Below are 15,364 nucleotides of genomic sequence, written 5' to 3'. Positions count from 1 at the left end.
AGCATCTAGTACAATGATAGTTATACATGTAATCAGAAGGCAAAACGCACCGCTCTGCGTGCTCTAACGGACCCATCATGCATACCTTGGTACCTTATCCAGCAGCCCATATCAATGCAAGACGCCGCCGAACCAGAACCTACGAGCTACACCATAGTATCCCCTCCCCCTCATCCACCAAACCCAGACCCAAAAACAAATGCTACCCTACCCCGACAAGTTGAAAGCCTTCTTCGCCCTGTTCCAGTACTCGACGCGCGCGGGGTCGGACCCGTCGACGCCGACACACTGCATGTAAGCCGTCCAGCCGGCATCGGAGCCCGTCTTGAGCCCCTCGCGCACCGAAGGCTCGCAGTGGGCCGTCAGGAACCAGCCCGCCGAGCCAAAGTTGTGCTCGTCGGGCGTCACCATGGCGAGCGCCTCGACGGGCGACTTGTTGGCCACGGCGTTGGCGCCGAAGATGGAAGTAGCGTATTCCTTGACAAACTGTTTTCCTCGTCAGTTGTTTAGTTATGTGAGTAGGTAGGTAGTCATGACATAACAAAGTGAAGACTCACCGAAGGGCTCATCATGTTGGCCGTGCCCTGCCCGGGGACACCGGGGTACACGTTATGCTTGTACTTGAGATCGTCGCTCTCAAGACCCATCAGGGCCAGCGCGGCGGCCAATTCGCCCTTGCTGAAGCTGGCGTACGACTTGGCGATGTAGGGCGCTGCTTGCTCGGCGGTGCGGCACTCATCTGGGAATTTGGCGCCCTCGCATGTGTTGGACTTGGGCATGATGGCCAGGATGGCTTTGGCCAAATCGGCGTTGTTATCGTTGCCGCCTCGGCACTTGACAGCTTTCTCCGGCTCTGCCCGGGCGGATACTCCCCGAATGGGCGACGCACTCGCGAGCCCGGCGGCGAGGAGGAGAACGGATAGGTACTCTGATGAACGCATTGTTCTTTGCTGCTCTCAGAGTAGGGAAGGTGTCAGTCGCTCGTCGTGGATGGGAATCAGTGTCTCTGTTTCTGTTCGAGTTGTCCCGGGCCCAAGCCGTTTAGACAGTTGTGTATTCGTATATATAAGGTAGGTTGTAAGACTCGAAGACCAGGACTAGCAACACAGCAACTGGCAGGCGAAACCTTTTATACCCTAGCAAGGCACAGCGGCAAAGGTGCAAAGTGGCCAGAAAGGGGTCGAGTAGCAAACAGACTGTCAAGTCTCTGGGACTTTATGTTGGATGATTTTACAAATCAACCAGGACCCCGTGGGTTCATCTGATGTGTTGCCTCGTGGAACCCTCCAGCCAGGGCGACCAACCCCAAGCCGAGCATGAAGCTGGGGACCAGCTTCGAACACCGTCCGAAGGTGAACAGCAGGCTGCAAGACAGTGTCCAGGTTGAGCAGATCTCCAAGGGGCCAAGAACGATTGGGCCGTAGGCCCCGGTTTCTCACCGTATCATCCTCATCCCATCTTCTAAGTGGGTTCTGAGGAGGGCTCCATTGTCTGTAGCAAACAGTGACAGTGGGCCGTTGTTTCAGGCCATCAATTGGCTAACAGGACACGTGCAGCGGCGCATGCAGTGGCGCGATCAAAAAGATCGAAAAGGGGGCGATCGCTCCCCTCAAGCTTTGCCAAGAAACGCCTCGTCGTCTGTGGTTGGGACTGCGCCGTAGCCCCGGATCCCTTTGCCTCATCCTGTGCCCCTCTTCAATACGTACATGCTCCGTACCTCCCTCTAATATATTTCTCACAAGTTGCCGATGCGGTGTCCACGGAGCAGACATACATAATGACATTAGCGTCATACAGTAGTCACCGCTTGCCATCACTGTGTGTGGCACAGAAGTTTTTTGATGCAGCTCTACAGTACAGTACAGGCTCGAAAAGTAGTGTAACCCCCAAACAACCAACCACACTTAGCTCAGGGGCAACTGAATCACTGTCAAAAGAAGCCGCCGCCAACTCACTGTACGGTCAAAAACAAGCGAGCTTTGTGTATCGATCAGGGAAGCGGCTGACTGACACCTCAAAGATGTATTGTTTGCTACTACTAATGTCAGGCCGCCGGATACCACGGGTTGTATTCCTCGTGATAGGCCGGGTCAGCAGGACCGGGACGAGCAGTTGGCCGACCACCCCCGGGTGGCATGCCTCCGTCCCAAGCCGCGTCACGAGCAAAACCCGGCCTGTTTCCTCCAACGGAAACATAGGCCGGCTCAGAGACTGCAGCAACAGAAGGGCCCAAGTCGCGTTGCACTCTCCGTTCTTCGTAGACGTATCCGTACCGCGTGTCGGGTTCACGACGAACGGGGCGGCGGATGTAGTATTCTCCATGCTCGTCAATGACCTGCACAATCTCGTACGCTTCCACCGGCGGCGGCCGGGATTGCCCCCGTGCACTGTCCTCGCGATAGCGGTAATACATGTCTGGTTCTCGCCGTGCTGCACCGTAATCGATGTCTTCCGGTCGGAGAGATGGAGGTCGGCTGAAGCGCCCTTCGAGTGTATGTCGCGCCGATGGCCCGACCTCACCGGGCTGGATCCATCTAGGGCTATACTCTTCCTCCCGCCTGTGGACCGGTTCCATCTTGGGGTAGTACATGACCTCGTGCCGTCGAACAGGGAGTTCTTCGCCCCTTGAGCTAGTTTCGTAGTATCTGGCTCTGTGCACGGGTGAGTCTGCGCGGTGTTCTCTCTGGCCATACCGGATGTGCGACCTGGACGCATCCTGCAAGTCTGATGATACCGCAGTCCCGTGACTGTCGACGTACAGCGCTGCATTCGAAGCTCGCTCTTGGCTTCGGGGCGGTGGGGAGCGTCTCTCCGCGAGACGCGACTCCAGGGCCGCCACAATGTCCGGCTCCTGTTTCGCGCCTTCCGGAGGCACCGGCTCGCGGCGGGAGGGGTAATTCCCATCAGGGTACTGTGGCGATTGCGCGGCTCGCTGTGAAGGTGCCCACGCCGTCAGGGTACTAACTGTTCGAGGTTCTCGAGGTTGTATAGACGACGATTGCGCGCGCATGGCCTCTGTTTGATTTGAAGTTCCCGTCAAGCGTACGTTCGGCTCGTCACGTCGTACCGTTTCACCATCGGCACTCGACTGGTTTTCTGAGGTGCGATTGCTGGAGCCAATGCCACTTGGCGCCTTTGCCTTTCTATTGTTGCTAGCCCGTCCTTTCTGAAACGCGTCTTGCGCACGATTCCGGCGATTCCCGCCGCCCTCGCTATGACCCGATCGATCATTTTCCGACATTGTGTCTGGCGTCGCGCTGTTGAGAGAATGGCCTGCGCTCCAGGAATTTGCAAGTGGGCCTGCTCCCACAGATTCCGCCGCGGCAGAATGTTTATCTAGAACACCGGAGGCAGGTCGATGAGCATCGCTTGGCGGTGGTTGTGGCGGGTATCTGTTCGATTCGTGGCGAGCAACCGCCGTATCAGGGACATAGCCTGCGGCGGATACTGGTTCATGCTGCTGGCCTGGCTGTTCCGGATGGTAAGAGGCTGGACCGGGCTTTGGCTGGGATTTGATGGCAGACGGAAAAGCGGCCGTGAGTAAGCTTCTTTGAGTCTCCTTGGCGGAGGCGACGATCGTGGACATGGTGTCCATACCATCCAAGAACACCATATCCACCACCCAGTCGAGGGGAGCGGCCGTATTTTGCATTTTCAGCATCGGTTCCACGTGCTTGGATTGGAAGTGATTTGTCAGCTGCGGTAAGGAGAAGTGCTTTCGGTCTTCCTCAACTGACGCTGCGTTGCCGAGTCCCAAGCGGCAAGCCTTGCAAATCAGGCCGTTGACATAGCGGACTGGACGCATTTCCTTATTGTTGGACAAGCCATCGATGAACATGGATAAGGGAGGCGTCTCGTAGAATCTGGACCGGAATCTCTTGACGACATGATGGATCGTCGCGAAAACCCTTGCACTTGAGGGCAGGCCTTTGATATCACCAAGAAGCCGCCAAACCTCTCGAGAGTTGCGGGCAATATCCTCCAACTTGGTCTGATAGAGGTTCGGGTATGCCTGAGGGCGGGAATTAGCATAGATGCCATTGCTGTTGGCTTGGTAAGATCCGTAGTTGTGGTTGTACAGGCCAGTCTGGGGTGCAGCATAACCTCGCGACGAGTCAACAGCCGAGGGAGGATATGGCGCGAAGGGCGACTGGAACGGCTGATACTGGGGTGGCGGGGGGACATAAGGCGCCTGTGGCTGAAATGCTGGCTGTGGCGGAAAAGGAGGAGCTGCTGGCGGCGGTTGGTAGGCGTGTGTATGGGGAGGCGGTAGTGCTGGCGGCTGTTGATAAGGATCATGGTAAGTTGGTACACCGTTCCCATATCCCACACCAGGCGGGTAGCTAGGAGGTGGGACAGGGCCGGTGGCTGTTGGTAGGTGATTGTAATTCGATTGCGGAGGTTGTCCTGCAGCCATAATCAAGCCACCCGGGCGGGAAGGATAAAGGGAGGTCCTGACTGGCCGGACTTCGGCACTAAACGGAGGATGCTCCGGCCATTCGGCTCTCCAATGCACGACAACGTTTCCGGCACTGAGGGCATTTGTATGTTTTGCTGCATAATGCTGAATGACGCCTTCAAAGCCAAATGTCTTGTAACTCCCCTCGCAGCCATTGCAGAAGAAAAGCTCCTTGCGCAAGGGCTCTGTGTGAGGTTTGATTTTGGTGTCAAAGATCCACTTCATGTTCTCCAGGGTCAGCTTTTGGGTAAACGGTCCCTCCGGCGGGTCCGTTCGTGGTGCTTCGCCTGCGGCCCTCGCGGCTGTGGTGTCCTTTGCCATCTGGGCATAGAACCGCTTCCGAACATATACCAGAGCCTCGACAGCGAACCGTGGGCATGTTTCTCGCGTGACCTTCTTGCCGCTATCCCAAGCATCACGGATAATCTCGTCTGCGTAACCAGCGATTCGAGCACGCAATGGCGCTTGCGCCTCCTCCCAGTCCTTGTCAATGCGATCACGAGCTTCCTTTGTAGTAGCCAAGGTTGTCTCGAGACGGCCGTGCCCTGGGGGTTCCAGTTCGGCCTTGACCTGCACGAAAGTTTCACTCTCCCTGCGTTCAGCATCTGCTCGCTGAGCCAACAATCGCGGCTTGAGGAGTTCCCAGGCGTTGCCGTCCAACGGAGCAACAATCTGCGTGGCAGCTTGGAAGGAAGGTATGTGGCGAAGGACGTTTGGGGTCAAAGGTGGGTCCAGGAGCAGGGCTCGCCGCTCAATCTCAGCCTTCCTGGTTGCTTTTAGCTCGGCAACCTCTTCCGCAGTCCGCTCATGACGTCCCTGGGACAGAGAGTGACGCGACGTGGTCGATGAGGGTGGGTTTGCTAACGTCGTAGGAAGGCCGGCCAGTGACTCGCGAACCAGCGAAGCCGATGGTTTTCCCACGAATCCAGGATACAGCTGGGAACACATTTTTGCAACCCCGCCTGAGGATTCCCACTTTTCCCATTTTAAGGCATCGTGCTGCAAGTCCTTGCCTCGACCAGAAAGGCCTTTTAACCATTCGCTCACGGTGCCGTGGCCCATGCTTTGGACTTGTACAAATTCCTGTTCAAGGGCTTCGACATCTGATGATAAAAATCGCTTAGTGACCTGAAGGTCGGCAGGCAGCTGACCTTGCTCCAGTGCTTGCTCCAGTGCAGTAGCAGAGAACACACGGAGATCCTGTGTGATAAATACGAATGGGAGTGCAGGAACAACAACGGAAGGAATAGTTGGCGATAGGAGCAAATCGACCTCCTGAGCAACAAGTTAGACAACTATGTTGGCCCCTTTTATTGACAAAACGTACCTTCACAGACTTCCGAACGAGACAGTCGACGCACATGCGGCTGCCAAAAGCCCAGATGGCTGTGACTCCTTCTGATCCTAAGCCCGGCTGCCTTGGGTTGGGAGGAGCACCGCGGTCTCCACCGGCTGCTTTCCCGCAGCTCTGACACCTGCGTGAGCATGCAAGTCGCCACATCTCAAGTTCAGTGTTTGAGCGAATGGGGGTGGGCATTTGCGGCCAAAAAAGCCGCCTCGAAGCTTGCCAAATGGCATTGGGCTTCAACGGGCGTAGGACACCGCTGTCCGCAGAGGCAGGAATTCCCCTGCGAACTGACGACGCAGGATCAAGATAGAGGTTGAACAATTTGTTGACAGCCAACAAATTGCCTAGCGATTTTGGGGGCAAAAATGTAAAGATGTGATGCCAAACCTCAGGAGAGATGAGAGACTTGTCCGGGCTCCGGGACTGGTGGTCTGTCAGCGACGGCGTACGATCGTTATTTTCGGCCAGCCTCATCTTCTTAACACCTGCTCGGGGCAACCCCGTTTCGGCGAGTTCGGTTTCGGCGCCATCAAGAGGAGGCTTCCGCTTTCTGTCGAGTCCGGTTGGGCCAGTCGATGCTGTACCTCCATCACGAGGAGGCTCAAGTATCGAGTTCCCGTCTTCAGTCATACGCGATGGCTCCAATCCGCTGCTGCTGTCCGCTGGCTTCATCAGCGTATCACCCATCCGTCGGGAGTCCTCTTGGTTCGTGACCAAGCCCACATTCTCGGGTCGGCTGCTGCCGGATACATCATCAGACAGGACGGAGGAGAAAACGGCATGTCCGTGTGATGAGCCGTCTGCGTCCATGTCTTCGGCCGGAACGCAGTAAGAAATGAGCTGGGAGTGGAAAAACTAGCAAAAAGGCTGCCGCACCAGCCTCCTGGATGCAGCAGCAGATAGATTTTGAATAACACTTGTCAAGGGCGGGTAAAAAGCGGTATGGGTAACGACTTCAGCTGGAGTCGTTGCCCTTGGGGGGGATCCTGTGCTTGATATAGGAGCCGACACAACAACCACTATTCCCAACGTCCCCGGCGCACCCCAAGCTCCGAGCAAATCCAACTTTGCCCAATAACGCGCTACCGATTTTCTATGTGTAGTGTGGACGTAGCATAATGAGAGCAAGAGAAAAAGGGAATGAGAAGTCTTCTGGGCCTAAGCTGGCTACAGCGTCAGGAACGGGCAGGAAGCACTCGTTGCTTGCTGTTGGAAGGAATCAATGAGTATCAGGCAATTGCGACGCTGGAGCGGATAAGCGACTGCGCTGAAGGCGTCAGATCTGTGCCGAGTGACGGTCAGGAAGGAACGAAGGGAAGTGATGGACAGAATCCAAAGTAAAGAATCATGTACTGTCCCCGAGTTGTCTGCAGTAAGTTGCTCGGGTAGCTGCACGATACTTGAAATTCGAATCGGGCATGGAAGTGTTTTAAGGTGGACGCGTCGGCTAAAGGTAGAAGCAAAGTTCTAAGGGAGGTGCACGCTAAGCAATCAAAAGCACAGACCGTTTTGCGTACCCGGCGCTCAGTGTTCACAATTCACATGCAGCCGCCAGCCAACCTTTGAAGTACCGCACTTGTATATCAGTTTAACAACTTTGTGTTTGTAAAGGGGTCAGATATTAGACCTTACTCAAAGAGACCATTTGTTCCAACCGGAAGACCTTTATGTATATATATGTACACATACAAGAAATTAGAGTTGAGACGACTCCCTATCTGTCATCCCACCCCCAATGGCGCCAAGGGAACGAGTGCGATTCCGCCGTCCTGCTCAAGTCTCTTCTGCTCCGTCCCGCGTTTGCTGTCCTGAACTCTCAAGATCAAAACACCTGTCTAAGAGGGATACATAATCCGAGCAACGTAACCCAGCGGCCCCAAAACACCGGTCAACATACACTGCTGTCCTTCTTCCTCTTTACACTCCTATACACACAACAGCGCCGGGACAGCGGTTATACGACCTCGCCAATGATCTTGGCTGCCTCCCTGTAGGTCTGAAGGAGTTTCTCGCACTTTTCCCGCTCCTTTTTGACTGCATCGTCCTCATACAGGAGCTCTTCAAAGAGGGACTCCTTGTACAGCTCGCTGACCAGACGGTTTTGCACAACGTCCTTGCAGTGGTTGACAAGGAGGTGCATGATAGCTTTGGGCACCTGGTCCGCGATGCTCTCGCGCACAATGTTGAAGTAAGAGCTGATCAGCGCTCGAATTAACTCCGTCTCCATGGCCTCGCGGTCGGTCATGGCAAGTTCACTGTTGCTAGCCTACAATTGAACCCCGTTAGCTTTAGTGAAACCGAAAATGTCTGGCAGGACAGGCACTTACCGCATCCATCTTCGGGCCTTGCGCAAAGTCCATGCCGTCGTCACCCCGTAGGCTTTGGATAGGAGACCGTAACGCCTTGTCGTCTGTCCGTCTGATGCTCTGACTGAATGTTGGCTCCACCGAATGGCTCACGTGGCGAGTCATGTTTGCATTAGGAGGAGGGGCGGCGCCGGGGACGAGGGCACCATCCTTGCCAAAGAAATAGTTTAGGAATGAGTCCTTCGCGCTCCCCAAGGCCTGCCCATGTAGCCGAGAAGGTGACGCTGAGCGATTTCCGTTGAGAGTCGCGGCTATGCCACTGGAGGCGTTGACACTCTCGTGAACTGCCGGCGAAAGACTGCGGGGCCCCTTTCCGGCGATTTTTCGCACGGGGAGAGACTCTGCCTTCTCCGTCGCCGCCGCTTCATCCTCCTCCTCGGCCGGAGTATCTGCGCCCCCGTTAGCACCAAGCTCCTTCATCCGTCTCCGCTCCCGCCGTTCTCGCTCTTCTTGGATCAGGCGCTTCCTCTCCCTCTCTTGCTTGTTAGTGACAACGTGGCTCATGGCTGCAGCGGCACCGAGAAAGTTCGGATGATTGGTATTAATATACGCCCGCTGAATCGCAATCAGCGACTCGACGTAGGCTGATGCGGGGCCAAGTCGTTCCCGTAGTAGATCAGAGACGACCTCTATGAGCTTGGCCTGAAGCCTGGGGAAGCGGTGGAGCTCAGTAGAGCCGCAGGTATGGCATATTTTGATGAGTTCCTCGTAGACGAGTTCGACACAGCGTTGGCTGGGCATCTCGAGAAGCTTGATCTGCGGCTTGACCAGCAGGTCAAAGGCCATCTCGGGCACAAACAGACTGGGTCGAGGGCCCGTAGAGTTGCGGATCGCAGTCCGGATATCAAGGGCTGAGAGGTTAGAAGTAGGGTCGATAGATTCCAGCGAGCTCCCAAAAACAGAGTTGAAGATGTAGTAGATGCGGGCGCCGCCGCAGAGCTCTTTGGTCGAGATCTCGGTCGAAGTGCCGTCGATGGACGAGATGAAGGACGTCGCGAAGCGCGTCATAAGCTGCAGAATAAGCGATCCTCTATGTTCCTTGCCGCTGAAATGCATGTCCCCGTAGCTTGCCAGTTCTTGCTGGGTTTGGCCCATGAGGGTGTTCAACCGGGCCTTGATATCGGGAAGGCGATCTCGGATGTGAGCCATCAGAGTTGTGTTTAGAGTTTTGGCCAGGAATTGAGTGCCGCAGCGGCTCGCAATGTTCCTGTAGGCCGGATGATGCCTGAAGAACTCTGCTTCGGACTTCAAAGCATCCTCCATGGGCTTATTCCCTTGAATATCCTGCTGCGACCGGTTCACCACTCCGATCCAACCCAGCTTCAGTGGATACACGCGGCCCGAGAGGATATCAAGTGCGTTCGTGCCATGGTCCATCAGGTCGACTTTTGTGAGCACGCCGATGGTCCTCCGCCCCAGGGGGTCGACATGCCTCGCGAGCTTGAGGGCCTCGGAGTTAACAATGTCGACGTTAGCAGGAGACACAGCCAAAATGATGCTGTTGGGCTTCGCAATGTATTCAGATATGAGATTTCGCGTCTGCTTCTCGATGTCGGTCGGCTGGTCTCCGATGGGCACCTGTAGAGCACTGGTTAGGCCGGGGCAAGCTAAATAGGAGGCGGGACTTTTGCGGTGCCGACCTTTGTGAGTCCCGGCAGATCGACCAAAGTCAGGTTCAGGACATGGGGAGAGAAGATTTTGAGATTGATAGGCTGGCGGTTAATGCCCTTGTTGGTGCCGGCGACTCTTGCTGTTTCGTTCTCGATTTCCCGCTTGACATCACCAAAGTCGTTGAACCTCCGATTCGGGATATGATGGAACTCGGCCCATTCATTGCGGGCAGCCTGGTTGGGATTCCGGTAGCCAACATTCACTACATCTTCCGGGTCGTCTTCGGGAACATTGATTAGCTGCAGAATGAGGGGTCTTCGAGTAACGATGCCGCTGCCGCGGGGGAGGAAATCTCGACCGACAATGTTCTCGAGTACCGAGGACTTGCCCGCGGATTGGGAGCCAACAACTACCTGCAAGCCGCGAGCACCGTTAGCAAGGCCGAGGCGAAGGAAGAGGTGGGCGAGGCAGGCGTCACGCATACAATTTGCGGGAGATCCAGGGAATCATTTCCAATAGTGTTGAAAACTAGATCCTGCAGCTTGTTGACGGTCGCAAGCAAGTCATCACCGAGGGCAGCCATGGCGGCGGTCGTGCAAAGCTGCGAGGGCCTCTAACGCCGTGTCGATGACGAAGTGGAAGGATGCGCCAGCAATCCGGCGGTTTTTTTGAGCGCAGCGACCAAGCGTCGACAGTTTCAGGTTTTGAGCTCCACAACCTTGGAACTGTGGCCGATGCGACAGACGAAGAAAAGGAGGACCGGCCGTCGAGAATACAACGCAGCCGACTCCTGGCCGTGTCTTTGGAGAAAAAGGGCAACGGGCTGATACAAGGACGGATTTGAGTATGTCGTGATGGTCAGCACCTTGCAAACTCGAGATAAAATCTAGTGTACAGATTAGACCGTCGATCCAGTGGAGTTGCCGTCATGCAAACAAGCGCGTCTGAGTGAGCCGGGGTCCCATCCCGCTGTTGCGCGTGCGTGCGTGCTCTGCAAGGCAGCGGCGCTTTGCACTCGATGCACTTCTTGTTAGTGGCGCGTGATGGCCTCAGGCGCCAACGTACAGTAGAATCCAAGCCACTTCCATCATCAGATCCCTTACCTGGCTTAGCTAAGGTATCATCTGCGGATACCGGTGTGTATCAATCCTCACCCTTGTCCACAATACATCACGACACAGTATCAAACGAGTCGCAATATGAGTACATTTGGGAGCCCAGGGCAGTTGCCAACGACGAAGCCAGTCCCGTAAGTCACAACTTGAATGTTTTGGTGACACATTTGTTACTGCCCACTAACCGCTGCCCTCGTTATTCAGACCTCAGAGGGGAAGTTTTCCATTGGATCATGATGGTACGTGAGCCCGATTCACCTCGGCGGTTGCATTCTCCAAGAACGATATCCAACTGTGGCCTTATTTTAGGAGAATGCAAGGAGGTCATGATGAATTATTTGAGCTGCCTCAAAAAGGTCAAGGGAGTGAATGAGGACCAGTGTCGATTACTGGCGAAATCCTACCTTGGTTGTCGCATGGACCGGTGGGTGACAGAGCTTTTTACTTGGGCGCCTTCCCCTTCTAGCCCCGGCGGACTAACCGTTGGAGGTCGTTAGCAATCTTATGGCGAAAGACGACTTTAGGAATCTGGGGTTCAAGGAGTCATCACCGGCAGGCAAGGACGACAGCGGGGAGACAGGGGTAAAAGGCGAGCTCAGGTGGTGAGACGACAACAATCCCTTCAAGAGCCGACTCAATTCCTTAGCAATGTGCGACCTTCCGAGCACCGAATGGTTAGTCTCAGTCCCTAGTTACGATACCTTACTTTCTTATCCCTCAGGTTGCGCTGCTATCTAGCAGGGCTGATGCGGGATAGCGGCAGCCTTTTGATATGGTACCCGGGTAGCCGCTACATTCGCAATGAAACGGTTGACGCACTATCTGCGACTGCTTCGAGCGGCTTGACTCAAATGGCGACACAACTAGCAGGATTCGAGGTTCCCCTGCAAGATCCCGACACGGTCACAAGTTATTAACGATCAAGAATCATTACATCGACATGACTGGAAGTATCTACGGCAATTACATCAGGCAAGGGCGAAAGGGGACGAAGTCTTCATATGGGGGGAAGGTCTATTGAACCACCCGATCCAAGCATGTACGGTTCAAGATCGGAGCTGTCCAGCAGCGGGCCACTTAGCAGAGCGGCAGCCTTTGGTTATAAGGCCCACGGCACGTATATACCACTCTATTACTTCACACTCTATTGTCCTATCGTCCAATTCGCTGCGAGAAATGGTCTTCTTCAACATCATACACGCCTGACCGTGAGCATGCCGCGGAGATATGAACGGACCGATCCGGGACGATAATCTGCTATTTGCTGATCATTCAGGCCTAGGAGTTCCAGCTGCTGCAATTTCCAGCTTCTCAGGAGCCATACTAAGCCACGTTAGCGAGAGCACTTGCGACCAGGGGAACTTTTTGGGAAGCAGAATGCTGCGCACGTACAGGACAAGAACGAAGCGATATACATTGTCCCGGTAAAGACTTGGACATTGATGTATCCAGCAACGCCGGTTGATCTAAGGCTCAAGGCGATTACTTCCGAGCTGAACGTCGAAAATTAGAAACCTTGAGCGACTAAGTGTAAGAGGGATGCTAGACAACTCACAAGGTCGCTGGCAAGACCAAAACAAGCCAATAGATGGACAAGGCTGGTGTCCCAGGTTAGTTCCGGTCCACGAAGAACAGCACAGGTTCAGGGAGCAGCACGTACCAGCAGGTAACAACTGCAGGCCAACAACCTCGGCTCCAACAGGTGCCACACAGGGCCAGATGATACCGGCAAACATGCCAAAGAGGGCATACACTACGAGCCCTCCGAAATGAGGGCCAGCAAAGATCCAGAGAAAGAAGGCCGCCAGGCCAGCAATCAGAGTTCCAAGTGCGGCAACGTTGATTCTTCCAAGACGGTCGCTCACGAAGCCTATGATCGGCCTGCCAATTCCTTGGGATACTGGAAATAGACAAAGTCAGTAAGAGAAGATACGAGGATTGTTCATGGCTCAGGTATACTCGGAGACTCACAGTTGAACAGAGCCCCTGCGAGAGAGCCCTGGCTTGCAGTGAAGCCAACCTGCTGGGCATAGTCCGGGAGTGAAAAGACGACAATGACATAGCTCAACAAGCTGAAGAAGCCCCATCCCAGGAAAAGCCAGAATTCGGTCAGCTTGAAGAGGTCCTTGTGGAAGGCTATGTGCACGGCGCCGACGGCTTTGTTCCTGTCTCTCACAATCAAGCTGCATGCTCCGTTAACAACAAAGGCCAGGATGGCCAGAATGCGAAACGCCCAGGCCAGACCGAGGTTGGAGATCATGGCATTAGTGGCTAGCGAGTAGGTAAGACCGCCAAAGCCGGAGCCGCAAGTGGCCACCGCGTTCGCAAAAGAGCGCCGTTTGGTAAACCACTGGGGGACGACGCCTACAGTTGCTGTGAAGCAGAAGCCCAACCCAAGGCCGAAGCATACGCCCTGGCTGAGCAGAAGGTGCCATATATGGGTTGAGAACGAAGCTCCGATAAACGAACCACTGGGGGGAACAGTTAGTACGTATGATCAATCAGGGGGAACTTCCAGCTGCTGGACGCTTCATCACTTACGCCTCAAGCACGACGCCAACCCGTAAGGCAAATGCTGTTCCAAATCGGCCAATGCACCAAGTGACAAGCGGAGACACGAGGAGTGCTTCCCAGGCTGAGGTCAGTATGTGCCTTGTCTAGGGATGTGTACGGGTCGGTTATACGTACCTATTGATATTGACAAGCCACCAACGAAGGCAAAACCAAGCGGAGAGGCACCGGCAACGGCGCCGGATCTCAGGTAGTAGGCAAGGAAGACGGCATAGGCCGAGTTGAGGCCCCAGGTATGGGCATTGACTAGCAAGACCGAGACCACGACGACCCTATTGGCATGCCGATTGGGGCGGGAAGTCAGCGGAACGACGTTCTATACCGTGGACTAAAAAGCATCGGAACCAAGTGCTGCTGCTAATACTAACCAGCCATAACCCCCTTCTTTAAACTCGGCCTCCTCTCCTGCCGAACGGTCACTCTCGATAGGGGTCTCATCGGATGCCGTGTTTTCCTTGGTTTGGAGATCGAGGGGAGTGTCGGCTGCGGGCGGGATGGAGCCCCGTGTCGATTCAGGGGCTGAGAGGCCTGAATCGTGCGGAGAATCTGCATGCGGAACCATTTCAGTTGAACCAGGAGCAAGTTCAAGACGAAATCAAGATTCCCAAACCGAGTTGGCAACTTGACGTGCCAAAGCAGACGAAGGAAATTTCGCAAAACCATACATCCAAAACCAAGGCCAAGGGAGGCGAAGGGAAATATTTATCCCATCTACCTTCCTCATGGCAGTGACTACAACACTTTGCTTACCAACGAAACGTAAAAGTATTAAAGTTGCAAATATTCTACATATGGCTCGTATTTCCGGTTCAAGGCCGAAGCAGCGGAGCACCGTCTCGCCCACTCTCCACACCACCACCAGACAGGAGCCGCTTGGCGGGAGCCCACCCGGGTCGGGTAGCGGAGCCGGCTTGAAACAAGCTTAGCTCTGTGTGTTCCAATCGATGTTCTCGAAGATGGATGGATGACCAGTGAGCCAGCGCGCCAGACAGGCTAACTGCGTGTTCCATTGTTGATGAAGGGAAGACCAACACAACACATTTTTAAAGCATTCAATCACATGTTAGCTGGGTGGTTTTAGAGAATGCACTCTACCGATAATGAAGCGCATCTCCAACTCTCCGCCATGGACCCTCTCCTCGGCGGCTCTAGACTGTTGCTCGCTCTCCATCCGCGGCTTTCCTGGCACTTATTAGTCGTTACGTACCTTACAATGGCCTTCCATCTTGGAGAACTGCAAGCCTAATAGCTTTCTCAATCAAGCCGTGTGCTTCTCATCCATCGCCCTTCTCTGATCCGTCACAGCGCGTTGGGGGCATGCCGAAGTGGTTGCCAGAGCATGCTCTACCCTCGGCATCGACTTGGTCTCCGCGCGCCACGCCAAGCTCCTGACCATCTACAATGGGACCGTCTAACCACCCTTGTCTTCAACGTCTGGCACAGCGACCGCGACGGAGCCACGGCACACCACAAGGTCGGCCTTCCCCATTATTCTCCTCGATTACGGCAGGAACGTGTGCCCACCGTCACGGTGTGCGGCCAAGAATTTTCGCCTCGTCGCGAAACAGCATGAAGGCCACGGCTGGGACATCAAGCGGGCCCTATCTGGAGGACCACACCCTCTCGGGCGTGGCGCCAGCGTACCCGAATCCACGGTGTGCCAGACTCGGAGAGCCGGATTGCGTTGCGCGCCGTCAAGTGACGACGCCACCGCCGGGGTCGACCTCCACAAACCGGTGCTAGGGTACCGTACCACCCAGATTGATAGGGGCCATTGAGTGACTAAGATCGGGCCAACGAGAAACGGTAGGTATCCTGACGGAATTTGATTATCGTGAATAACCGCAGTTCAGCCCTGAATTTTTCCGGGTGCCTTCACCCCAAGGCAACACCT

General features: G+C 55.0%; 5 protein-coding genes across 5 annotated transcripts; 1 reads left to right on the top strand and 4 right to left on the bottom strand.

The window, feature by feature from the left end:
* Positions 1 to 207: 207 nt before the first annotated feature.
* Positions 208 to 779, bottom strand: N656DRAFT_713957 (uncharacterized protein; the record flags this gene model as incomplete). Its single annotated transcript, XM_064811930.1, has 2 exons — positions 208 to 486; positions 558 to 779. The coding sequence occupies 2 exons, from the start codon at positions 777 to 779 to the stop codon at positions 208 to 210; spliced, it is 501 nt and encodes a 166-aa protein (XP_064668144.1).
* Positions 780 to 2,044: 1,265 nt separating this feature from the next.
* On the bottom strand, positions 2,045 to 6,281 carry N656DRAFT_713647 (uncharacterized protein; the record flags this gene model as incomplete). Its single annotated transcript, XM_064811912.1, has 2 exons — positions 2,045 to 5,734; positions 5,787 to 6,281. The coding sequence occupies 2 exons, from the start codon at positions 6,279 to 6,281 to the stop codon at positions 2,045 to 2,047; spliced, it is 4,185 nt and encodes a 1,394-aa protein (XP_064668143.1).
* A 1,127-nt stretch (positions 6,282 to 7,408) lies between these two features.
* Positions 7,409 to 10,757, bottom strand: N656DRAFT_781813 (uncharacterized protein). The gene is made up of 4 exons (XM_064815650.1): positions 10,269 to 10,757; positions 9,814 to 10,197; positions 8,135 to 9,751; positions 7,409 to 8,073 (listed from the first exon to the last, which is right to left on the bottom strand). The coding sequence occupies exons 1-4, from the start codon at positions 10,365 to 10,367 to the stop codon at positions 7,762 to 7,764; spliced, it is 2,412 nt and encodes an 803-aa protein (XP_064668142.1). The 5' UTR covers positions 10,368 to 10,757; the 3' UTR covers positions 7,409 to 7,761.
* A 226-nt stretch (positions 10,758 to 10,983) lies between these two features.
* On the top strand, positions 10,984 to 11,505 carry N656DRAFT_791129 (uncharacterized protein; the record flags this gene model as incomplete). Its single annotated transcript, XM_064816943.1, has 4 exons — positions 10,984 to 11,033; positions 11,104 to 11,138; positions 11,209 to 11,323; positions 11,397 to 11,505. 4 exons carry the CDS (start codon positions 10,984 to 10,986, stop codon positions 11,503 to 11,505), a joined length of 309 nt encoding a protein of 102 aa, XP_064668141.1.
* Positions 11,506 to 11,924: 419 nt separating this feature from the next.
* N656DRAFT_781811 (MFS general substrate transporter) lies at positions 11,925 to 14,216 on the bottom strand. The gene is made up of 8 exons (XM_064815649.1): positions 13,839 to 14,216; positions 13,588 to 13,742; positions 13,441 to 13,525; positions 12,871 to 13,370; positions 12,560 to 12,799; positions 12,455 to 12,497; positions 12,292 to 12,392; positions 11,925 to 12,222 (listed from the first exon to the last, which is right to left on the bottom strand). Exons 1-8 carry the CDS (start codon positions 14,030 to 14,032, stop codon positions 12,092 to 12,094), a joined length of 1,449 nt encoding a protein of 482 aa, XP_064668140.1. The 5' UTR covers positions 14,033 to 14,216; the 3' UTR covers positions 11,925 to 12,091.
* Positions 14,217 to 15,364: the final 1,148 nt, after the last annotated feature.

The sequence above is a fragment of the Canariomyces notabilis genome (assembly GCF_033297395.1).
Source record: "Canariomyces notabilis strain CBS 508.74 unplaced genomic scaffold N656scaffold_19, whole genome shotgun sequence".
Classification (NCBI taxonomy): Eukaryota; Fungi; Ascomycota; class Sordariomycetes; order Sordariales; family Chaetomiaceae; genus Canariomyces; species Canariomyces notabilis.
The sequence above is the reverse complement of the archived record's forward strand: the minus strand, read 5'-3'. Positions and strand labels throughout refer to the sequence as shown.